Source organism: Miscanthus floridulus, chromosome 1, assembly GCF_019320115.1.
Source record: "Miscanthus floridulus cultivar M001 chromosome 1, ASM1932011v1, whole genome shotgun sequence".
Lineage (NCBI taxonomy): Eukaryota > Viridiplantae > Streptophyta > Magnoliopsida > Poales > Poaceae > Miscanthus > Miscanthus floridulus.
In genome coordinates, this window is record NC_089580.1 from 51,431,344 (window position 1) to 51,457,877 (window position 26,534).

The 26,534-nt window shown below is 44.0% G+C and overlaps 1 protein-coding gene and 1 long non-coding RNA gene across 2 annotated transcripts; one reads left to right on the forward strand and one right to left on the reverse strand.

The window, feature by feature from the left end:
• Nucleotides 1–4,551: 4,551 nt before the first annotated feature.
• On the reverse strand, nt 4,552–11,133 carry LOC136483590 (DEMETER-like protein 2). Its single transcript, XM_066480711.1, has 14 exons — nt 11,007–11,133; nt 7,846–7,925; nt 7,474–7,558; nt 7,289–7,380; nt 7,135–7,203; nt 6,998–7,034; nt 6,816–6,898; nt 6,120–6,569; nt 5,979–6,015; nt 5,783–5,869; nt 5,573–5,638; nt 5,334–5,448; nt 5,217–5,255; nt 4,552–4,867 (listed from the first exon to the last, which is right to left on the reverse strand). Exons 1-14 carry the CDS (start codon nt 11,022–11,024, stop codon nt 4,632–4,634), a joined length of 1,494 nt encoding a protein of 497 aa, XP_066336808.1. The 5' UTR covers nt 11,025–11,133; the 3' UTR covers nt 4,552–4,631.
• Nucleotides 11,134–13,257: 2,124 nt separating this feature from the next.
• LOC136483602 (uncharacterized) lies at nt 13,258–15,052 on the forward strand. Its single transcript, XR_010765530.1, has 3 exons — nt 13,258–13,844; nt 14,010–14,086; nt 14,636–15,052. It is a non-coding gene; the product is annotated as an uncharacterized lncRNA (long non-coding RNA).
• Nucleotides 15,053–26,534: the final 11,482 nt, after the last annotated feature.

Sequence of the window (26,534 nt, forward strand, 5' to 3'; positions counted from 1 at the left end):
CCTAGCCTAAATAATATGTGTGGCTCTGGTGGGAATTCAAACTTTGTCATACATGAACTCATCATGTAGGATTTTTGTGTTTTTAAAAGATAAATCTTCAGAACTTTGGTGTCACTTGGAACAAGATAAACAACAGCTCAGACCTTCTTATATCATATCCGTCAATTACCAAGACTTAGATCAAGCATATGTTACCCACGAGTTTTAAGTTCAGAGTAAATCATTATATTATCCAAAACTCGGGAGAATTCAAGGCTGAAAACTAGGTACTTGAAAGGAATTACAACACAGAAACTATTCATTATTTCCATTTTAAGAGATTATCTTCAGAGTCCCTTTTGGCGAACCCGACGACTACAAGTTGGCTCAGGTACACGTCAGGTGCGTGGGGGAGCTAGAGGGGCTGTTCTAGGAACGACTTGTGCGGGGTTCAGAAGGAACGGATGGGGCGGCTCACCATGCAGCACACGTCGATGGCCGGTGTCGAGCAGGACAGAGGCGGCCCCGTGAAGCAGGGTTGCCGATGGAGTTTCAGCCGAAGAAGGTGTGTGCGGTGGTGGCGGACGCGGCGGTGTAGCTGGCTTGGTGGGGGCGGCCCTAGTTGGAGCTGTCCGTGGGAGTTCCCCGCGCGGCGGCCATGGCGAGCAGCAGGAATGGCGCACCTAGCGGCTGCGGGATCTAGCGTACCGGTGCGGATTTGCCCAGTTCAGGTGAGCCGCGGTCGGAAGAAGTCCTTGAAAGGATCAAGATACCCAAGAGGGGGGTGAATTGGGCTAATTCTAAATTTTCTTGCAATAATTAAATCCTACGGTTAGCCCAATTAACCCCTTGTGCCTAGAAAAGTGTTTCTATCAATCTAACGCACAAAGGACTTGCAACCTATGTTCCAAACTTACTCTAGCATGGCAATTCTATGAATGTAAAAACAAGTATTGAATTGCTCAAAGTAAATGCTCAAAGTAATTGCTCAAAGTAAATGGAGAGAGAAGAACGCGGCGATGTTTTGCCGAGGTATCGGAGAGTCGCCACTCCCCACTAGTCCTCGTTGGAGCACCCGCATAAGGGTGTAGCTCCCCGTTGATCCGCGCAAGGATCAAGTGCTCTTTACGGGTTGATTCTTCGACACTCCATCGCGGTGAATCACCCATAACCGCTCACAACTTGAGTTGGGTCACCCACAAGCTCCACCGGGTGATCACCAAGCTCCCAATCACCACCAAGCCGTCTAGGTGATGGTGATCACCAAGAGTAACAAGCATGAACTCTCACTTGACCACGCGAAGCCTAATGAGAACGGTGGATGCACACTTTGCTACTCTTGTTTCACTAATGATGCTACTCTCTTAGATTCTCAAATCTCAATCACCTCACTAGGACCTTGCTCTTCTTGGCACTCACAAACGTGTTTCTCAGCTGTTGGAATGAGCAAAAGTGACTCCACACACGAGTGGAGCTTCTATTTATAAGGCAGCCTAAAAAACGAACCGTTATGAGCCACTGTGGGGTGACCGGACGCTCCGGTCAGTTCAACCCGCACACCAGTGTTTAAGTGTTGACCGGACGCTGGCAGGGTCCGATCACCACTGACCGGACGTGTCCGGTCGCATTAAACCCTCACTGAAACCTTACTGTATTCGACCGGACACTGAACCCCCACGGTCCGGTCAGTACTGACCGGACGCGTCTAGTCGCAGATATTCTCTTCTGGAACCTTACTGGAGTCGACCGGACGTTGGACCTCAGCGTCCGGTCACTTGACCATTCCAGAGTCCGGTCGCGCCAGACGCAATCTCCTTGGTCAAATGAACTGACCGGACCCTACAGCCAGCGTCCGGTCGCACCGGAGCCAACGTCCGGTCAGTATTTGACCCTCCATTCACTTCCAACTCTCGATCATATGTGAATGAAGTTTGCTCCATTGGATCTTAGGCATATGTAGGAGCTACCTAGTGCTAGTTTTAACAAGTGTGCACCACATCTAACTCACTAGACTCATCTAGGTCAAGCTACCCGTCCATACCCCCTTAATAGTACGGCCAAAGGAAAAATAAAGTCCTAAACTACTCTAAGTGTCACTCCAACTCCAATCGACACTTAGAACTAGTCATCCTTAACCTTGTCGTCCATCCTTTGAAAACCGAAATGATTTCCATCGTAGGGGCATGACCACCTCAATTGCCCAATTGATCCCCATTACCATGACCTAACTTGATTGCATCTGCAAAACACACGTTAGTCATAGTAATCTTGTATTGTCATTAATCACCGAAACCCAACTAGGGGCCTAGATGCTTTCAGTCCTGACAGAGGTGGTGGTACCCTTGGCCGAGGCGCTGGTGGTCTCCACCCACGGGAACAGCGATGGCGGACCGAGAGCCGGCCATGCCGGCGGACAACAGCAGTTTTGGCGACATGTCGTGGCTCCAGGCCAGAGTTGTTTGCTGGCGTGCGCATGTGTCTCCTGGCAGTGTCCACGGAGGTTAGGCACCTGCGGCCGCCGCCGTGCGGACCCAACGGCGGCGTGGCTGTGCCATGAGAGGAGGCCACAGGGCTCCAGATGGGGGTGCTGTACGTGTGCCTCTACCTCATCGCGCTCGGCACCGACTAGTTCGACGAGCGCGACTCACCCCCGCCTTCTACGACCGCGTCTTCTGCCCGCTCTGTCGGAGCCTCATCACCAGCCGGCAGGGGCTCACGAACCTGGAGAAGATCGGCATCGGCTTGGTCCTCTCCATCGTCGGCATGACCGCCGCGGCCATCTGCGAGAAGAAGCACCTCAACGTTGCTGCCATGAGTGGCAGCGCAGGGCATGTGTCGCTGCCCATCAGCATGTTCATGTCCATCTAGGCCGCTAAATTGGGGAAGAAAGGTGTCTCGATGGAGGGATTCACGGCAATTGTAGGTAACAGTCCATTCTTTCGATGGTATTTTCCAAATATCATGATCTCTCCATGCTATGAAACCAATTTTCCCTTTTTAAGTTGATATTTGCTATGACAAAAAAAAATTCTAGGAATCTATTGGCACACAATAAAGTTCGATGACTGCAACTTGCCAACAAATGATAATAATATATAAAAAGAAGTATTACAACAGTGGTAAGACACTAACTGCTCCTGACCACGGGCAATTTTCAGTTCACATGACTCCAGCGAAGTGTTAACTTTTTTTCTTAATGACGGTCCCGTTCACTTCGTTGAAAAAACAAGCCGAAACACTGTTTTAGCTGATTTGTTGTGAGAGAAAAATATTGTTCTGACTAAAAAAACGAGCTGAAAAAAACGGACTAAAAAAATAAACTGAAAAAGACGGATTATAAGAGAAACAAACATGGCCGACAAGTGTTAACTTGTTGGAGTTGCTTCTCTGACAAAAGCAAAAGGAGAAATATAGTTCCACTATATATATGAATCAAAACTCAAGTTACGGGTGCGACCGTGCGAGGAGGCACAATACAAAGAACTGTTGAGAGATTGTTTAACAAGTCTTGAGCCAGTAGAGAAAAGCAAGAGGAGAAATAAAATTCCCCTGTATATATGAATCAAAACTCAAGTTAAAGGTAGGAAGAGAAAATAGGCTTCCTGCCTTCATCCCATATTCCCATGGGCTTCCATGGGAAATGTTAAGATCACGTCAAAGCTGGAAGAACGAATCGAAGAAAGCAGAACAAGGATGAGGCCATCAGCTCTTGGAACCTGTTACGGATTACAACTCCAAAAATGGGAGGGAAAATTAAAGAAAGGTGGGCCACGGACTGATGGAGGATGAAAACGGTAAGAAACGGTACTATAATCAATCCGAAAGCCGTCGGTATGAGATTTTTCTGTTTTGAAGAAGCCTTCTAATTCTGTCTTGGATTCGATTTGCTCGGCGTCTGCTTCTTCAGGCTGTTACCGACGCCGACGCCACGGTAGCAGCAGCGTTCAGCAGCTGTGTGGCCGCTGATCTTGCGTCCGCGATCTGCAGCAGCTTCCGCGGCTGGAACCGGAGCCCCGGAGCCTCTCTCCTGATGCCGATGCCGCGCCATCACGATCTACAGGTGCTCTTGGCGCGCAGACAGGCAATGCAGGAGTAGCAGCAGAGCAGAGCACAGATGAGGGGAGCGCAGGCAGCGATGGATCGCATGGCCAGGACGCGTGCTTGCGGCGAGGCGATCGAACCACTAGCCCACTGCTACGATGATATATACCAACTGCCAGGCGATTGCGAATTATAGAGAGGAAGGCAAGGTTTGCATGCAATGCAGTGGAGTAGGCATGTGGATTTCTGATCCAGCTGCTCTGCCTGTATGCATGCTTCTTTCCAGATTCTGTTCCTGCTGCAGACAGTCGACGTTTGCACTGTGAGGCTGCTGTCGCACAAATGCCAATGTCGCCAGGCCGGATCATGCTTGACGCCTCCTTGTTTTTGGATGATGGATAGAGGAAAGCGCCACAAAATGGGGGTGAAGAACTCAATCAGTGGCTAGTAGTAGTAGTACTAGATACATAAAACAATATAAACACAGCTTTATGACACTAGTTTAGTTTGTATTCCTCCTGCTGTGTTTTCAGACGTGGAATCTGCCCAAGAGTAGTTACACCTGGATGCTACAAGCTCTATTCGTTACTCCTCGACCCGATCCCTACTCGTTAATGTGTACAACTTTGCCTCTGATCATGCATCCATCCACAGCTTTGCAATTGCTCCTTCGTCACTTGGGCTCTATCTTTGTCATTGTCTTCCACTGAATTCGGGCTTGAATTAGGCACGTGCCTTTTCTTGCCGGTTCTTTGCTGTACTCTATTAGTGGTATTGGTATGAAGTGCAGGAGATAATATTGTTGCACGCCTAGAACTGCGGTCAAATTCTCTACAACATATGTACCCTGCACAGATCCGAAGATAACTGATTGTGAATAAAAACAAAATGACTTCTCCATCTAAAAAGTCATGATCTTATCTTATGAGAAATACCAAATGAACACAAGCGCCCGTGAGTCTATATATGGTTAATGAACCCTAAGAGAAGGGGTAGAAAAAGATGTTAACCAATAAGCATTTATTGTTAACATTTTTAAATATTTTATCTTTAGAACTAAATTAATACTGAGGAGTTCCATACTGCATTATGTATTTACACTCCATTGTAGCTTCTCTGTTCCTATAGAAGCAATAACTTTGTATCATCTTTTAATTGTTTTGTTCACATAGAAGAAATAGAACATAACTATATACCTGAATGATATAAACGTTGAATTCCTTCTTGCGTTTGACCTGAGCAAATGATGCAATGCAATTAGTGCTTTTATTGAACAATTGTTCATCACATATTATTTGAAAGTAATAATATACCTCTGGCGATAGTAGTTAATGATGTGCCAAAGTACACCCTACACCTTCTGAAGTTCCAAAAAATATCCCTTTTTATTTGTATAGGTGAACGGGTAGATGAATGATCTGCAAACACCTAGAAAAGTGAATGCTATATTTAGTTAGTCAACATCAAACAGTTTAGTTTTGTGTATGTAAGAAGACATATATATAGAGTAGTGACTTTATTAGAAGAACAAGGATGGAAAATAGTGTACTACCTCATTTATTTGAAAGTATGTACCATCCAATGGGAATATTTCTCTGTTTGCTGTCCGGCAAGGTATCTATTATGAAATAAAGTAGTTTTGAATTATTCATAGATCTTGAAATTGGAGTTTCCCAAGAGAAAGATTGCATCGTTCTTGTAATATTTTCAAAAGCGGACGGTTATAATAAGTGGTAGATGAGATTAAAGCACACCAACTCACCAGAATTGTAGCATTCACACTATGGTCATCGTAATCACGAATTATAAAGAGGTACGGGTTGCAATCACCATGAACCCTTGGTTCAAACTAGTAATCCAAGCAATTTGTCATTATCAGTTTGTTACTTCCATAAAGAATAATGCATAGTTCATAATTAATTATAAAGAATAGAAGAATGAAGCTAACAACTACTAACCGTGTCCAAGATTTCATGCCCATCTGGGATTATGTACCTACAAAATGCAAAAGTGGCATATCAGAAAATAGATGTGCATATTTTTGAGGTATTTTATAACATATTTCTGTTGACTTAATTGAAACAGAAATCATGCCATACGCAAGGTACTCTGTTCGTAGATTGTATCTCCTTTGAATTGGGATTGGGTTGTCATGTGGATGGATCAAAATCATATCTGTTCCTTGTGATGGCCCTGTCGTTGCATGTTCAGTAGGTTTCATTGGCCGAATATCAAACGCTACATCATAGCATGGAACAACATCTTCTATATCAACAATATTGTGATACTCTTGTTCATACTCTTCCTGATACTCTTGTTCATACTCTTCCTCACTTGATGATTCTGGGTATTCATGTGGTGGAGTTGGTGGTATCTCAATAATAGGCTCGGTGTTATGCCTTTCTATACTTTTTCCCATTTCAATTTGGCACTGATACATGTGTTCATGACTTGGTTTGACCATTACAGCATCATGTATTCTTTCAACCATGTCTGTTTGCCCTCCTTCATCCTGCTGACTATACTTCAGAAGGGCGTCGTGCCTGGCTCTATTAAGAAACACCACATTGCATTATTTTCTTCATTAGAACAAAGTGTACTTAATAATGGATATTTATGAAAAGACAAATTAAAATGTTGTACCTTTATAAATAAGTAGGATGAATAGAAAACTTTACATTTAGTTTCACTAGTTGAAACCTTTATATGTTTAGCTTCTCAGCTAAAGAAAAATCATAAATGCAACAATATAGTACCAATGATGTATTAAATAGACTGTGGATATTGAAACTAACATTTCAAAGAGACTTTTGTAGTACTTGCAATCTTCAGTAAATGGGCAGGCGCCACAATTCGGTCGATTTTTGACGCATATTAACTATCATAGCAAATAAGCCACATCATCAGTACTGAGAAAACAAAACAAAAATCCATTTACATTCCTTTCCAAAAAAAATAAATAAATCAATTTGCATACCTTTCCAAATGTTATTTGTTGGCAATGCAATTCATACCTATATTTGTCATCATATATTAGATTATATATATTATAGTATTCCATGTACAAAGTTCTAGGAAAGCAACTAAATTAACAGTTCAAACTAGAGAACTTACCGTATGTGTGAAGGAATATTGCAGAATAAGGGCTCAAGATACTCCTGAATTTTAGCCATGACAGGTTCTCTTTAAATGGACAAAAGATGGCAATGAGGAATATTGAAGTTCGAGTATGTAAATGTGCACAGCAAAAACTAAAAGATGATCTTACTTGTCCACCATATGGAACTGTATAGAATCACCTAAAGGTTGAAGTGGGACCCATCCTAGCCTTGTCACTATGCGAGCTACATTTACATCAACCTAAAATAATAATAAGAATTTATCATAATTTTGTCAGTTCCAAATGCACTCCCCTATGACAATAACTATTTCAATTTGGAAGTGGTAGCTTGCCGGAAATCCTCTGTGCCTCAGTGATAGGAGACGGATGCAGTCAACACTTTTATATCCAATCCCTATTATACTCTGTAGGTACTTCCTGAATGAATGGACAAAAAGAAAATACAAATACTTATTCATTCTGTGCCTAATTTTTTTATTTGCAAAAATATAAATCTTTAGTATCAATTCACTAAAATGAATATCTTAGCGTCGCTACTCTTTAAATTAAAGTCCCTTAAAGAGACACATTTTGTGTAAGCTTACAAGCACTAATACGATTTTATAAATGTATTTGTCTTACTTTGCTGAAGTCCCTTAAAGAATCACATATTTTGTGTAAGCTTACAAAGCACTAATATGAGTATATAAATATATGTATCTTACTTTGCCTTTGCACGGGGGATGTATCTAAGCCACTCGAGGTCAATGCTTCCTTGATCTCTCTTGATCCGAATGAGTAAAAACTGTAGAAAGTATACAATATCAGATAATACACTTTATGTTCATTTAATCGACTAGAGAATTAGTTTCAACCTCATTACAACAAACAAAATGAAATGTAAGGAAGGAGTACTACTTTGTACAAAGATTATGCTTTCATAAGGACAATGCAACAAAGTTGTGAAATTAATGAAAAAGAATCAAGAAATTGACATTTTAACTACTAGCTGTTATGCTTGTAAAAAAATCAAATATAAAAATATCTAGTCTAGATTGAAATGTCTCCATGATCTCTTGGATGCGCCTTAATATAGTTTGTTTTGTAAAATTATTATCTCTACTCCTATTAAGACGAAACCGAATCATTCACACCCCCTGCCGCCCCCGACCCCACGCACCTACCTGACTCCATCAACCGCGACAGCCAGTCCTCATCTCATCAAAAAAACGCGAGCCCCCCACGCCCTTCGCCTCGCCCCCGACGCCGAGCGCCGCCGTCGCTGCCATCGCTCAGTGCTTATCGCGCCATCTGGCGGCTCCATGCTCTCCCCGCAGCCAGCATCCTCCAGATCCCTTCCCTAACTCACCTCCCCGAACCCTAGGGCCACAACACACCTTGTCGCCTCCACCTTCGTCTTTGTAGCAAGACGGCAGTTGCGGACCACAGCCCTGTGGAGTATGAGACACAAGTGACCCTGGTGAGACTGGATCCAGATGCCCTTTCTTCCCCAGCGGGCGAGCTCAGCCCCCGCGGTGGCCCCAACAGGCACACCTCCAAGGTTATGCGAGTGTCCAGCGACCCGCGCGAGCATGGCGAGGGCGGCTCCAGTGACCCGCGAGAGCACCTTGAGAGCTGCTCCGATGGCCGGCTGCATCGGAGGCAACTCCAGCAGCCTGATTCGTGGGAGATGAGCAAGGCTCCTGGTAGATTAGTGTTATTAGGAGGATCCATTTCATTTTTATATTTAATACATGTTATTTGATGGCTGCCGGATTTTAGCATGGTTGAATCTGTTCATGACAATATTGTGCTGAACAGCAAGTGTATCAAGGACTTCATTGCATTAATCAAACCAGTAGATGATTAGTAGCAAGTGGCTATCCACAATAATTAAGGAGCTGAAAATGTGTATCCACTCTCTTGCATCTTTGGCAGGTAACTTATGTTTGTTTATGTTAAAACTGACAACTGAAACCTTCAAGTTTCACCTATAACCCTGATATTAGTTAAGGTGCATTAGTGTCAACTTTGACACTGAAACATGAGCATACTTTGCCTGCATTTAAGGTGCACAGCACACTGACAGCAGACTGGGGACCCAATGAGCTGCTGCATGATTCTTGTGATTTTTGTAATGCTTCATTGTTGTGATTAAATCTCTAATTAATTCATGCTTTTGTTTTCTTATATGTGGTCAAGAGCATAAAGGGGTTTGGTGAACGATGATGGGATGCATAGGTGGTTTGAGGGACACCGAAATGTCATTTTTCTTGAACTTAAAACTTCATGTCTTTAGCTTCTTACTGAAAAGTTCATAACAGTTCTTATACTTCCAGCAGTCTATTGTTGATTGGTATTATGTTAGGGTGGTTACAGTTTACAAAATGGAATATGCAAATAGATATCTTATGTAATAGAGCCACATAAGAACCTTCTCAAAAATCTTGTTTTACATGTCGTCTGAATCATGCTTGGCACAAGTCGGTCTCCTGTAAATGTTGGTGCTAATTTGCTACCTATTTGACATCACTGAATTTGCTGCAAGTTAATTAGGCTTAATGTGTTATTGTTGTTCAGGAGCTTTTCCCCTACAGATCTTATACTTGCGGCAGTGGTGGTTGGGAAATGATGGTCTAATGCATATTTATTATGCATAAAAAAAACAGGTGATTCTAAGGGTGTCTAACATGGGTGATGGGTTACAAATATAGTCGATGTTACAACATATTATCTCTGCCCATTCTGCTCTTGATCTTATGGATTTTTTTGGTCTGCTGCAGATACATTTTGCTGCAAGTCCATGAGACTCGAACAATTTGGTAAAGTATGATAGGAAAACTGGATACTTTCAAATTACTGGCCTGGCAAGGATTTCTGGTTATTACTATATTAGTCATAGAACTATTCCGACAATGAGTGCCTAAAGCCTACAATGGGGGATATTGAGATGTGCTGACTGTTTTCTCTGAGTGATAATTTGAGCATGTTGGTGCAAGCTAGATGAGAAAATGAAACTGGCAAAGCTTTTGGACTGTGTGCTGATTCCTGTGAAAGGGAGCTTGGAGGATCCTAGCGCAAAGATCAATGTTCTGCCGCAAGCTTTTTTTCCTGTCGATTACAGTTTATAATTCCGATATGGTATACATCAAGGTTCAAACTGGAAGGCCTTTCTCTTAGTTCTGATATGGTATACATCAGATAGGTAGCACTTTTTTTTTCTGTCAATTACACTTTATAATTCGTTTGCATGCTTTCACCTTACTTAATACACTTTTTGAACCTAAATTTCTTGCTTATATTGTACTCCATTTCGCCCCTTCTGTAATGCAGAGTGCTGGTCATCTCTTGGGAGCATTGTCTGAGATTGTTCTGAAGAGGGGATGGGCTCAACTAGCGGACAGGGAGATCTGATGAAACTGGAGAAAAATGATTTGGCATTGGATAGGTACTATGATCTGTCATCATAAGAACTTGGTGAACAAACCCCTTATCCCAAGATGGGGAGACTGGTGCACAAGTGCATTCAGCAGTTACCCAAATTGAACCTGTCAGAGAACAATGAGCTGATATAGCCATTTGTGAAATTTTCTGATGTACTCAATAGGGAGACAGCTAGCTTCAGTTGGTAGCAAGTTGCTTTAACTTTATTATTGGCGCCAACATTGTTTCGAAAACCCTTCTTATGGGACCAACAGCTTTGATTAACATAGTTTTGTCACCCGTAGCAATGCACGGGCATTGGCTAGTCTAGTTAGAAATCTTGGTATACATGTTAGAAATACTAGCTAGCATTCAAAACAAAACGTGCTAGATAAAAATTAGGTGTCATAAAAAGAGAAGGCATGCATTGGAATTTTATATGGTACGGTTTGTGAATACGTACCAGTATTCTGAATGCCATCAGGCAGTGAGTTCCACGGTCCTTGATGCATTCTTCAATTTCACCAAACGATGCGTGCAGTAGAGCCTCCCAATCAATTGTTTCATCTGTTTCCTCCTTCTGATACCCATTTTTGTAGGCTTCCTCAAGCAGGTATTTCCAATGAGAAGTATCGTTCTCTAGGAAAGACTTAATATCCTGTAAAATTTTCTTAGCCGTCGAATCTTCAAACCTTTCCTTCAACACCTCCTTTATATGCTCTTTGTCCTTGTCCCAATTTGATATTTCTCCTGTTCTGAGCGATGCAATGAGCTGGTTTATGTGCTTATTATCACTGTCGTTTAGACACTCCTGAATCACAATCTGTTATCAAAGGTACATTTGTACTTTGGCCGGCATTGCTTCCATTCTTCGCAAAGGAGAACTTCGCAGCAATGTTCATGAAAACATTGCTGAAAAATCCAGAATGGTAGTTAATTAGGATTGTCCAAGCAATTAATTTGAAAACTAATTAATAATTATATAAAAAATGAATAGATTTGAGTTTAGCCTACCTTGATGTAACGTCAGTGACATTTTGTGTTAGAAACGTGCCGACCACGTTAGTAAGTACGGATCCTTTCCAATTCGAAAACTCCCTTTTACCTGTGTGTGTACACGAAAATATATATCTCAGGATCGATTTCCTTGTGTTAATTAACTCAAACACTACACATGAAAATATATGTTAGGGCTTCCTTCATGTTAATAACTAAAAAAAACACAAATAATACATGTTATGAACACAGGAATATAATTAATGATACATGAATGTTACCGATGATTGCGCGTGCAGGCCCCATGAACTTATCCACCAAGACCTGCAAACGTTGGCGCTCCTCTTCCAGCTCAGGGCCCTCAGGGACGCCGTCCAGGTCGTCGCCCAAGCACGTCTCGTCCGATCGCACCAGCTCGTTGTATGCCGCCTCTATCGCGGGGGTGATGCGCACCAGCTGCCGCAGCGTCTTCGCGTCGGGAAGCACCACGGACTCGAACCCCCAGTGCGGCACGTACATCAGCTCCGTTCCAGCGGACTCGTTGCGAATGGCGAGCGCCATGGCGATGGGGTCATCGTCATCAGCAACGATGGCGTCTTCATCTTCATCAGTAGCGGCATCAGCCCGCTGCTTGCTCTTGTAAGGCTTCAGGACAAGTTTGGCCACCCGTCTTGTCAGCATCGCCTTCTTCTTCTTGCCCTTGGTGGTGCCCTGCCCATTTGCCATGGAGGTGTCGACGACGGCGAGGGGTAGCAGCAGGGTGTTTTGCTTGGCGAGGGACCTCAGGTTCTCCATCAGCTGTGCTCGGCTGTAGTAACGCAGATCGATCTTCGGCGATGCTGGCGTGCGGGGTGGCTTCTTGACGTCGTCGCCCAAGGTGAGCCTAGCGAGGGATCTCAGGTTGTCCATGAGCGTGGCCCTGCTGAAGCAACAGAGCGGTGTGCCGCTGCCGACCTTGGCGTCGTCCAGGTCGAGCCTGCGGCGCACCAGCAGGGTGTTTCCGCCGACGCCGCCATCGCCAGCTTCCTCCTCCAGGTCGAGCCTACAACGCACGGGGTTTTCGACAGCGCCATCACTGCCGGCTCCTGTCTTCTTCTTCCTTGCCTTGCGCACCGACGCTTTCTTAGCTGTTAGCGACGGCTTTGGCCTGACCTTCCGTGGGGTAAGAAGCTTGAATTTGAGCTTGCCTTTTTGGGAACGCTTCTTCCTCCATCTGGATCGTGGGAGGACCTCCGCTGCCATGATCGGAGGGGTCGAAGGCGGCGTAGAAGATTCAATCGACATCGCAGCCATGATCGGAGGGGTCGAACGTAGCAGATGGTTGAAGCGGCTACCGGCGGCTACGTACGTATCGTACCGGGCTTCCTCCATGGCTCCACACCGCTATGCAGATTGCAGAACTCGGAGTCGGATCGATCTCTCCTCGCGGGCAAGAGATCAGGTTCCTTAAACCTCACACGAGAGAGTTTTGCGGGCGCACGGAGGCGGCCTGGCGTGCAAATTTGCACGAGAGACATGTTTTTTTACATAAAACCGCCCGCGTGCAAATTTGCAGAGACCCCCTCCCGTTGCCCAGTGACCAGCGCTCCCACCCCGACCCCTCATTCTTCTTTCTCCTTTCTCTCTCTTCTTCCCATCGCCGCCGCCCCGCTCGCTGCTACCGGCAGGCGCCCGCCCGCGCTTCAAGCGTCCACTAGGGTCATGGCGTGCAGGGCTACGAGGTAGAGCGGTCGAGGCCAGATTTGCTTTTGCTGATGCGCGGCGGGAGACCATTTACCTTTCACACACCATCCAGGGACGATGGGATGCCTGTGGACGGCGCAGCGGCGGTCCGGGCTTGCTCCAGCCCGTGTGCGGTGTCGACTTTGGGCGGCTCGAACCTATCCACAGCTGCACGGGCAGTGGCGAGCGGATCTACAGTTGGCTGTTCAGGGCGGCGCGACCTCGCACATGGCGGCGGACCGGCGGTGCTGTGTGACGGCGCACGCAGTGGATGATCTTCGGCAGCGCGGTGTGGGCTGGTACTGTTTAGGCCTGTGCATGATGCTACCCAGGGTGATGGTGTGGGCCTTGTCGCCGTTCCTTTGCCTCACGCTCACCTCGGCCGCAGCTTCTTCCATGACGTGGGAATGCTGTGTCCGCCTGCTGCAGCAGCCCCTTCCTTTCAGGTCGCCTTTGGTTGCATCTCGGTTTGATTTACTAAAAATATGTTCATTTCGTTGCAGATCCAGAGAACTTAGTATGAGATCCAAGACAATGTGAGTTCAGGAGTACAAGATCATAATAAGCTGGCTTGATGCTACAGGTGGGGTGGATTTATGTTTTTGCATTTTCTGTTTCTACTACAAGCTAGTAAGGAACTTCCTATGTCTGAACATTTGATCGATCATAGTGATACAATATTAGCATAAACCATTTTGCTGATCATGATCCAAGCTTTCCAACTGAAGTTGATCCAATATTGACATAGATTATGTAGATGATCGTGATCCAAGCGCGCCAACTGAAAATGATGCTGATCGTAACATTCCAATGAATCCTGAAGAGGTAACCTGTGTCCAATATTTGAGTAATGTTTCATGATTATTTTACCTGTGTTCAGAGTATTGGTGCAGCTACCAAAATTTACTCAAGGTACACCGGAGAACATATAGATACATATGCCTTGTGTAGGTCACACCTGGCAAGTGTTTGCATCCATCCTTGTGGGCCGTCCTGTTGTGTAGAGAAGTGCTCTGCCCTGTGACCTTGTGGAACATTCTCTGCAATAGGCTATTGGTGCATGTTCTTTTTCTCTTGTATCAAAGAACTTCATTAGAAATTTCCTCAATGATATCTACCTTTGAGCAGCTGCCAACACTTTTATTTGTCAAGCTGCTCACTGTTGATGCTCTTGCTTTTGAAGCAATACATAGACTGTCATTGTCATGTCATAATATCATGACTACTGAAATGTGCTCCTATTTTATGAAGGGTATAAAGGTAGCCATGCAATCGATTGAGGATCCTGTCAATCTATGCACATATTTAATTTTCAGTTAATCAATAGTGCATATTCTAAAACACATAATCTCATATAGTGCCAATACTCTACAGGTTATACAGCAGTGGAGTTAAGCCATGGACCGACATTGCCCCTTAGTAAATCAGTGAAATCAAAGGTTTCTCCAGGCGTGTCGAAAGGTACTGGCCATTGCTCAACTTGCTAGAGGCCACCACGAGGACTGATAATGTTAACAGCAGTGCCTTTGCCAAGCTCTTGAAGAAGAGTGCTACCACCCTTAATGGCTACACGAGGCAAGGTTTCCCTTTCGACTCCTGGGAGGTGATAGCGTTGGTGCTGGAGGCCGTTGCTATTCAGGCCGATTGGTTTGAATAGGTAAACAAGTCCTAAATTAGTAAATTTGAAGGATGATATTGTGATCAAGCAGCTGTTTGTCCTGCTTGAAGCAGTATCAGAAGGAAAACATGGTACTTGATAACTTAGAAATATAGTTGGTGATATATGTGTGTTGAACTGATGTTTTCATATCTTTATTTATCTCAGTCCATCTCACCGTAATGTTCTTGATTAGGTCTTTGCTTTGTCTCTTGTGCCTAGATGCAATATTTTCTGCAATGGTAGTTTTCTGCAACTGCCGTTGCTTCCAGAGTTCATACATTGGATCAGTTTTCACAATCTGGCCGGTAGGGCGTCGCGAAACTTGCAAAATTTTCTAATATAGATGGTGACCGAGGGTTAAAATGGTTTCATCATCATACACTACACCGTAGATATAGAGTTGCAAGTGGGATGTTTTGCGGCGTCCGCAAGCAGGCTCATCTAGTGTGGTCGCGTATGTAAGCGCTATTGTGGGTTCTGTCGTGATGGAGGATGAAAACGGTCAGAAACGGTACTATAATCAATCCGAAAGCGGTCGGTATGAGATTTTTCTGTTTTGAAGAAGCCTTCTAATTCTGTCAATTCTGTCTGGATTAATCAGAAGGCTTCTTCAGCTCCTTCTAATTCTGCCTTGGATTCGACTTGCTCGGCGTCTGCTTCTTCAGGCTGTCACCGACGCCGAGGCCACAGCTCTCCCTTGCCACCACGGTAGCAGCAGCGTTCACAGCGCTGCTCTTGCGTCCACGATCTGCAGCAGCTTTCGTGGCTGGAACCGGAGCCTTTCCCCTGACGCCGATGCTGCGCCATCACGATCTACAGGTGCTGTTGGCACGCATACCGGGCAATGCAGGAGTAGCAGCAGAACACAGACGAGGGGAGTGCAGGCAGCGATGGAACTCATGGCTGGGACGTGTGCTTGCGGCGAGGCGATCGAACCACTAGCCCACTACTACGATGATACAAACTGCCAGGCAGGCGATTGTGAATTATGGAGAGGAAGGCAAGGTTTTGTAGTGGACAGTGGAGTAGGCGTGTGGATTGTGATGGGCTGCTGCTCGCTGTGGAACAGGAACTTGAGAGCGAGCGGCCGCTCTGATCCGGCTGCTCTGCCTGTATGCATGCTTCTTTTCACATTCTGTTTCCTGCTGCAGACAGTCGACGTTGGCACTGTGAGGCTGCTGTCGCACCAATGCCAATGTCACCAGGCCGGATCAAGCTTGACGCTTCCTTGTTTTTGGATGATGGATTAGACAGAGGAAAGCACCACAAAATGGGGGTGAAGAACTCAATCAGTGGCTAGTAGTAGTAGTAGAGATAAATAAAACAATATAAACACATCTTTACGGTACTAGTTTAGTTTTAGTTTGTTCCTGCTGCTGTTTTTCACATGTGAAATCTGCGCAAAAGTAGTTACCACTCTCCTGGATGGTACAAGTTCTATTTGTTACTCATCTACCCGATCCATACTCGTTAATATGTACAAGTTTGCCTCTGATCATGCATCCATCCATAGCTTTGCAATTGCTCCTTCATCACTAGTGACAACATCTAACTGCACTGGGCTCTATCTCTGTCATTGCCTTCCACTGAATTCAGGCTTGAATCAGGCATGTGCGTCTTGCCGGTTAATTTTTGCTCTTCATCTTCATTAGTGTTATGAGATGCAGTAGATAATTTTGTTGCACGCCTGCTACTGCTGTCAAATTCTCTACAACATATATACCATGCACAAATCCGAAGATAATCGATTGTGATGAAAAACAAAATGACTTCTCTCCATCTAAAAAGTCTGATCTTATCTCATGAGAAACACTAAATGAACGTATATATGGTTAATGAACCCTAAGAGAAGGGGCAGAAAAATATGCTAACTAATAGCATTTATTGTTAACATTTTTAAAGATTTTATCTTTATAACAAAATTAATAGTGAGGAGTTCCACACTACATTACATATCTACAATCCATTGAAGGCCTCCTCTGTTCCTATAGGAGCAATAACTTTGTATCATATTGTAATTGTTTTGTTCACATAGAAGAAACATAACATAACTGTAAGTGCAATCAAGCTCTAATTGTGGGTTTTGGTAATAATGACCATGCAATTAGAGAACTAATGAGATTTGTCGAGATGACAAGCATGAGAATCATTAGAGAGGATGTTATGTATAACGGAGGAGCCCCCAATCACAAAAGGTGACGGCATCAAGCTCAAATGAGGTTTATTTCATTTTATATTTTAAATTTGAGTATAGGAAAAGCTGTACTATAAAGGAGGACACAATGCCTAAGTCAATATGTGCAACCAAGGGCTCAATCCTACACTAAAGCATCCTCAAAGTTCAGCCAAGACAGCCAGCTCAACACTCCTTTACCCCTTGCTGTCTGGCTTGGTGCGGTAGTGCCACACCTGAAGCGCGGCTATGCCGCAGAGCGACACTGCCGTAGATAGGTGAAAGGTCCTTGTGTGGTTTTGGTAATTGAGTGACAACCTAGGTGGACTAATTGTGTTCATGTGAGATAAACAGGTGATTAGTCCACAGGTACATGTGTGTGAGCAACATATGCCATGAAGGTGAAAATGGCTTGGAGATGTTGCAAAGCTCACACATGCGATGATGAAGGAGCTCATTGCAAATAAGACATAACATTGAGTCATGTGATCAAGGTGAAGAAGATCAAGACATGACTTGGCTTGATGGACCAGTTGCAAGCATGAAGGACAAGTTGGAGGCTTTGGAGCGATGGACCGCGTGGCGGTGAAGCTTAAGCAAGACTTGACGCCGATGGACGAAGGCAACGGTGAAAAGCAAGTGAAGTCAAGATCGATAAACCAATATGATCACGTGATGATATGAAGTGGATCATATCATTGTTGATCGTGTTGGTGCATGTGTTGCATCGACATTAGAGGAGATGGAATGGAATGCGTAAGGCAAAGGTATAACCTAAGGCATTTCATTTCACTGGTCATATGTGTGTAGAGAAGTTTATGACCGAGTTTAGGATATATGGCCGTATTATCAAGAGGGGCAAACTTGTTTGTATATCGGTCATCTAGTGCCACTCAAGTGATCTAACTTTGCATCGTCGCTAGGATTGAGTGGCGTGGCAAGTTGAGGGGCTAATCCTTTGGAAAATGATTGTGAAAATGCTAACACACAAACACTTGGTGGTGTTGGCACATTTACAAAGGAGATGAAGTTGGAGTTGATGTGGATCAACTTAGCGATGGAACAGAGGCGAGAAAGGTTTGAAACTCTACCGGCGGAGTGTCCGCCCATAGAGTGTGGACAGTCCGATGGTTCTATCACAGAACCGACCAATTTATAAGAGCACAAGTACAAAAACAATCGCCGAAACGATCAAATTCTCGAACTTGAGCCCATATAAACCCGGTAGTCAACCGAAATCTCGAGGGATTTCAAACCAACTTGCATACAACCAAGATCATAGTAATTCAACATAACATATCGTACGTTACAACATTTCGCAGACGTTCGCAAATAGGTTACATCATCACAGAGTCATCGTTATTACAAAACAAGTCTTGTAAACATGCGAAAGCAAATAGTTTAACTCACACACCGAGTTCAAATACACATACTGGTTTGCTGATCACGGCCCACAAAAGCATTCAGATAAGAGAACGGAGATCATGCCCATGATCTAGTCTTCATCACCCGTCGGGTGGAGACAATACTTACAAAATCCCTGATATAGAAGGTTATCTGCAACAAGAGAGAAATAAACCCTGAGTATGGGAATGTACTCAGCTAGACTTACCCATCGAAAACCAAACAAATGACACCAAGGATTATGCATAGCTTAATGTAGTGGAGCTGGCTGACACTTTCTTTTTGCAGAAAAGCATAAGTAGTATGATCAACTCTTATCCTGACTAGCAGTGACTTTTTAGCCATTATCATGTCATCTATATTAGCACCTGTACTAAGCAATCATTTTATTAAGGTGCAAACATTAATAACCATATCAGGTATTCATTATGGCAATCTTATCATCATCATCCATTTAACCATATCATTAAATTAATTGAATCTACGTTGCCGCTGCTTAGTCAAGTTCTCACTATCCGAGAGAGACGGCGATTCGAATCGATTCCTATCCAGCTGGAGGGGTATTCCTAAACACAAACCCAGCTTCCCCCATCAGGGTCGCAACAAGTCACCTTTGGTACAATTCAGGAGTCGCGAGTCCAAACAGATCGGCATTCTTAGAGAACCACTCTGCCAAGGTTGTTCGGGACTCTAACCCGCCTTGGACTTATGCCAATAGCTCTCCGCACATCCTTACTACCTCTAGAATGCACGCCACTGCTCGCGTCCCTAGCCTGAGTCGAGCTACTAGGCTTCGTGGTCGGAATGACTTATCCGGCCAGCTAAGTGTTAGGCTACGTTCAACATGACATGAGGACATATAGGGTATCGGTCCTTAAACGACTCAGACGGAGTCACTATGTTCAAACCTACACAAGACCTCATCCGGTCTTAATTCATTATTCACATGGTTCTTTTCCACGATAGCAAATATAGCCAACCGTGATCCACCTCATCCTAAAGCTCGCAAGTGACAGGAAATCACCTGACTTCTACCGCACTAAGCATGGCTAAGCATTTAACCCGTTCCTAAACTTAAATAGGATTCCAGTGTGATATCTGGACAAGGAAGGATATATAATGCAGCAATTGGTTCCAACCAATTCCTATACTTAATGCATCATCAACAATAAAAGATACTCAATGTATTTGTAAAAATATGGGAGGCTTAATATGCTCTGGGGCTTGCCTTTCAAGAATGAGGAAGGCTGGTGGTCAGGGCACTCGGGCAATTCCTCCGCGGCGACTGCTTCGTCGGCTTCCTACACCTCGGGCTCCTCCTCCTGGTTGGCTCCCTCAAACTCCAGCAACGTCACTCCCTCCGGCACACCTATTGCATGATTGTGCAAGATAAATATTATGGATGCACATGAACGAATGTCAGGGATGCTCGGGGAATGCACATGTTCACTGTAGTTTGCATATTTCAACTTAAGCCCTATTCAAATCACTTTACTTACCAAGTTTATACAACCTAATGTATAATTGCTCATCTTCAGTTAATGACCTAACACCTGCACCTAAGCATATTCTCAAGTTAGGCTAACCCCTAAACAATCAACGAGAACATTGCACAAGCATACACTCAAGCATTTGTATTTCAACAAAATGGAGACTATGTAGTGGTACAGTAAACTAGCCATAACTGGAGATTTATAAATCTAATTGACATGCAATAAGACAATCTGGAACGCTTATGAAATTGTCTACAATTCATTTTCAGACCTCAGAGCATGATTCAAACCTTTACTAGGTCGAATTCATCAATCAACAGAGTTCTACCCTCACAAGGCAGAGAATAAGCAAAAACTGAAACCTAACTTTAAACAGCTGTAGTTTCTAAATTACTAGGCCAAATGCCCTCAAATTTTTATAAGAGCTAGATACATAAATTATCTACAACTCTTGTATTCATTACAATCACAGAAAACCAAAATATCATGGGGAGCTTTCTAAAATCCCCAGATCTGTCCAGAGGGACATAATGCAAACGAAATAATTAGTAACTCATGATGTAAACATATAATTGGACAAAACTAAATCTACTCACATGTCACACATATTACAAGAACACCAGAAAGTAGGGTGTTCATTCCCAAAACATTTCCTCTAATACCTTTCTTAATTTATTTATTTAATTAGAGGAAATAGTAAACATATATGAAAACTACACCATTAAATCTATAAACATTACAGTAGACACTACATGCCCTAAGTAGACTACCATAAAAATTTCACACCATTTTAATAAGTACAACAGCCTACACAAAAATGGTAAGGCAGAATGGCTTAAAATGACATAATTAGGAAACCCTAATGAAAAGTGTCAAGCAACAGATTTCACATTTTTCCTAGCATCATTCTAGCCTAAGAACCTTACTCACCAAATTTTACCTATACTGGATCTATAGAAAAATTATGAAAATTCACACAAGATCCATCCATTGATAAAAAGAAATTCTATAACTCAAAAACTATACATGCACTAGCTCTAAAATTTTAACTAGAGATTCTACTAAGCAATAATAGATTACCCACAAAATTTCATCATTTTTGGACCACAGAAACTCAAGATAAAATTCAAACAAGTTTGCATGTATCCAAAAACACATTTCAAAGTCCTATTTAATTTAGCCAGAATTTCTAAACCATGTGCTCATATAATATTTTTATTAAATACTAGACATGACCAGGAACTTAACAAAATTAGAACCATCACATTTGGATCTACCAAACTTGAGTTACATATTTTTGAATCTATACCCAAAACTGTGAAAAACAATAAAACAAAACAAAATGGAAAAACCTACACAGCTACTGGGCCAGCCCAAGGAAACGGTGGCCCATGTACATGCGCTGGTGCGGCCCACGCTGGGCTCCCGCCTCAGCCACGGTGCTGACAAGAGGGGCCCGCGCGTTAGCGAGAGAAGCAGGGGAGGAGGAACGGCCGGTGGCGTAGTTCGCCGCCGGTGGCTTCTCCGGCGAAGGCAATGGTGCCAACTTGTTCGCCTCCCCTAAGCAGACCTAGGGGAACCCTTTATTGCAGCTACTGACGTAGCTAGAGGGGGTGGCGATGGCCACGGCGGCGCTCGGCCACGGCACGGCCGGCTCCGGCGAGGCTTCGGCGCTACGTCTCGAACGGGAGGCGCTACGAGCTTCAGCAGTGCACCTAGGATCTAGCGTGAGGCAGAGGAGGGGATGGGAGGGTCATGGTGGCAGTTGTCTGCATGGAGCAACAACGCCGGCGAGAACAGCCATGGCGGCGGTGGGACGAAGCTGTGATTTTGCCCTTACCACGGCGCAATCGGACCGACGGTGGGGTGGAGAAGATAGAGGAGACCACGGTGAGGCTACAGGCGGACGGGGCAACCCATTTTCGCGGTGGCAAACGCGCACGACGACGGCGACGCACGGTCGGTAATGGCGGACGGCTGCTGTGGCTTGGCGCAGCGCGCGGGGAAGGAGAAAGGAAAAGCAAATGGCGCGGCGAGTGCGTCGGGCAGGCGCGTGGGGTGCTCTTGTCGCGGCCAGCAGCGCCAGGAGGCACACGGCGCGTGGCAGCAAGCTCAGGCGACCGGCGACGCACGGCACACACGCGTCGGGCATTTTCTGAAACAGAGATCACTGTAGCTTGACTGAAACGCTGATTCAGTTAACCTTATCGAGCCTGACAGCGTTACTTGATGGCCCTCATCCTCCTAATCCATTGGTCATTAGCGAAAACATTCTAAATGAAAATTGTAGCCCTTCGTATAGTCTACAATTCTTATTAAAAGACCAAGACCTAATTCCCAAAGAATCATGAGTAAAATCATCCCCAAAGTCAAGCCAATGAAACTAAAAACTTGTTTTTGACTTAGAAATTTTTTGAGTTTCCAAATAGCCCTCAAAACTGACTTGTGGGCCATTTTTGAGCATGTTCTGCACATTTTCATGAGATGGTCATAAAATAACTTTTGTTCCTTATATAATTCTCTACATCTTTGCTTTAGGTTGCTCAGACATGCAAACATCCTAAGCTACACTTTTTAAATAGTCAAACACAGGGGCTCTAGGGGTCCAAATTGGTCAACCATGACTTGGAAACCTAATTAGGCAAAATGATCAACATGAACAATGTTCCAAAAGACATTCTATGTGTAACTAAGTTACTTACAAGCATTTTTAGCCACACCATGCATTGGTCACACAAGAATCAAGCAAGATATGTACTGAAACAATGAAAAACACAAGAAATGTTGCAAATGTTTCATAGTCATGTTTCACATGTTTCATGATCTTGTTGCATAGTATTAACTAACCTTGTTTCACTAAGTGAGTGGCACATGTTGCACTTAAGTGTTGCACACTTTACATTTCATAAAAGAAACAACACACATGAAATATACAACATGTTGCAATGTTTCAAAGACATGTTTCATGTGATATAAGCTTGTGAATGAATGAATGATGCTCATATCCATGAAATGCAAGTGCAAATGTGGAAGGCAAACACCTGGGGTGTTACAGGTTCCACCAGCGTCCTATTTAGAAAAGATAGGGTTTCACAGTGTGCACCGGATGCTGGTCACACAGTGACCGGACGCTAGGGTCCTGCGTTCGGTCAGTGGCAACAGTGAGCGTGTGGTCTCGGTCTTGTGACCGAACGCTAAAGGTCTGCGTCTGGTCAGTGCTGACGTATGGTGATGTAGGCGGCGTTGGAGTTAGGCACACAGGCATAAAACTGATCGGATGCTGGTCTACGTTCGGTCATGATGGACCGGATGTGTCCGGTCACAAAACAGAGGCTTGGGGAGCTCTCTGGAAACGACCGAACTCAGGTGCAGCAGTGTCTGGTCATTCACTGTGCAGCGTCTAGTCACAACTTAACCATTGGGATCAAGCGGCTCCAGTTGAACGTAGAGTGACACGTGGATGGCGTAGAATGATCGGACGCTGGCAGGGTGTGTCCGGTTGATTTGATCGGAGCGTCCGGTCGTCCTGAAATTTGCCTAGTGAAGGGGTAACGGCTAGTTTAGCCCATGGGGCTATAAATAGAAGGTGGTCTCAGCCATGGCTTGTGTTGAGCACCTCAGGGGACTTTGTGTCCATGCTTGAGAGTGCTTGGGAGCCCTCTATCTCACATATGCTTGATAGTGATCATCCGATTGTGTGAGAGAGCGATTCTAGTGCGATTGCATCGTGAGGTTGCTTCGAGTGGCACTAGGTGATCGAGTTGCAGGCCGGTGATGCTTTTTACTCTTAGAGGTTGCCACCTTCTAGATGGCTTGGTGGTGGTCTCCACCGAAGCCCACAAGAAGCTTGTGCGGTACTCCGGAGAAGAGCTTTGTGAGGGGCATTGTGCTCGCCCTACGAGAGCCGCGAAAAGCAACTCTAGTTGAGCGTGTCATTGAGCTATCCTCACTTTCAGGGTAGGTTCTTGTGGTGCCCGATGTGTGGGCTTGGCGGGTGATACCAATTAGCCGCTGAACCACCAAGTGAGCGGTTGACACAATAGGGGCGTAGCGTGTTGGCAAGCATGTGAACCTCGGGAGAAAATCACCGTGTCAACCTTGTTCTTTCTGTTGGTTTGCAACCCCTTTACACAAGCTTGTGATTACTTTTATATACATTGTGCTTGTGTAGTTGCTCTTGTAATTAGTTAGCTTGTGTAGCTCACTAGTTACCCTCTTGCTTGTGTAGCATAGAAGTAGCTCCCTTGTGTGGCTAATCTGGTTTGTGTAACCTTGTTAGCCATATTGCTTAGTTTGTGTAGCTAAGTATTTACGCTCTCTAATTTGGCATTGGTTGCCTTGTTATTGAGCATTGCTAGTGAGCTTAGTTGGCTTTATGCTTTTGCTTACTAGCATATGTAGGAGCTCCCTCATTGCTTCAAGTACTAGTGGCATAGGTTTGTGTGACCTTGCTCCTAGAATTGGTTAGGTGAGCTCTAGCTAGCCCGGCACCTTTGTTGCTTAATTAGGATCTTAGCGAGGTGCTAGAGAACATATATAGAGGGGTGTAGTCTTGGCTATACCGATAGTTTTAATTCTACACTTATTTTGGTTAGCCAGCACGATTAAGTTTTAGTAACAACTATTCATCCCCCCTCTAGTCGCTATCTCGACCCTACAAGTGGTATCAGAGCTAGGTCTCTCATTTGTGGTCTTCACTGACCTGAGAGGATGGTGGCTTATGGGCTAGATATTGATTGTCTATACATTTTTTATGGCACACACTTTACATGATGAAAAAATTGGATGATATGTAATTTTAAGTTTATTTGCCCTCAAATGTGGTGGATGGTAGATGTAGGCTTTTCTCATGTGTTGGATGAAGATAATCTAACTCAAGCACAAGAGAAATGCCTAGATCTCGACATCCAAGCTACTAACATCATGTATAGATCCTTGCATGATAACATCTTTGGAGAGATCATTGACATGAAGACCGCCCATGAGATTTGGAGTTATCTCAATGAGAAGTATGGGACGGTCTCCGATGATGATGATGAGCCCAAGAAGGAGGTGCATGAGTGTGTCGATCATGATCACAATGTGGTGATTGAGAAAGATTGCTCCACCTCATGGTCAAGTGATGATGATAATGATCATATCACAAGATCACTTGACAAGATTGATGATGCCACAAGTGATGCCAATGATGATGCTACTCCATGCACACTTGATGGTAATAATGATGCATCATGCTCGGGGTATGGGAGTGATGTTTCTTCAAGCTCTCCAACTATATCACATTGCTTCATGTCACAAGGTGACACTAAGGTATCTAATGCAAATGTGATTGATCTTGATTCATATGAGGAGCTTCTAGATAGATATGGTTGCATAATCAAAGCTTTAGAAAAAGAGATGGCTAAAACCAAGAAATTGAAAAATAAAAACTCTTTTCTAAAGAACACATGTGAACAACAAAAGCATCTACTTTATGTTACTACTTGTTCACATGAGGAGCTAAAATTGGCTCATAAGGAACTTAGTGTTGCTCATGATAACTTGGTACAAGACCATGCTTTTCTCACTAAGGAGATTTCTAATGGAAAAACTGAAACTAGTGAGAGATCATTACATGGGTCAATTAATCAATCATATATTGTTGCTAACCCCTATGATGTAGGCAAGAAGCATATATCCACCTCTTATGATGATTTATTAGAAATGCCATGTTCTTCACAAATAGATGCTTGTTCTAATTCTATATCTTGTGAGACTAACCTTTTGAAGGAGAATAATGAGCTCAAAAATGAAGTGAAGAAATTGAGCAACAAGTTAGAGAGGTGCTACAACTCAAAAGTCACCTTTGAGCACATGTTGAAGACTCAAAGAAACTATGGTGACAAGTGTGGCCTTGGCTTCAAGAAGAAGATGACAAAGGGCGAAATAAAGAGAGAAAGAAAGATGAAGAAGCTACAACAAAGAAAGCTCTCTCATACTATGTGCTACCGGTGTCATGAAGCGGGACACCTTGCAAATGGTTGCCCTAACATTGAGAAGCTCAAGAAGATAAAAGAGAAGAGAGGCTCAAGCATGTGAAGTGCTTCAAGTGCCGCACTTAGGGTCACCTTACCTCAATGTGCCCAACCAAGCACTTGGTGAAGCAACTAGAAGAGCCTCAACCAATGCCACAAGTTGAGCAAGAGAAGACACCCCAAGAGCAAATCAAGATCAACCATGAAGATAGTAGTGATTTGATGATAAAGAAGAAGAAAACAAGAAGGGGTGAAAAGGCAAGGCATACAATGCAAACTCAAGATGCCAAGATGATGAGCAAGAATGAAGATGAGAAGAAAGATTATGCTCACATCAAGTGCTTTAAGTGTGGAAGTACGGGACACTTTGCCTCTAAGTGTGGAAGTATGGGACACTTTGCCTCTAAGTGTCCTACCAAGCTTGAGAAGAAGGCTCAAGCAATCCATGAGAGGCAAGGCAATGAGAAGCACCAAATGAGCAAGGAAGAGAAGGCTCAATCAAAGAGAAAGTGCTACTCATGTCAGGAAA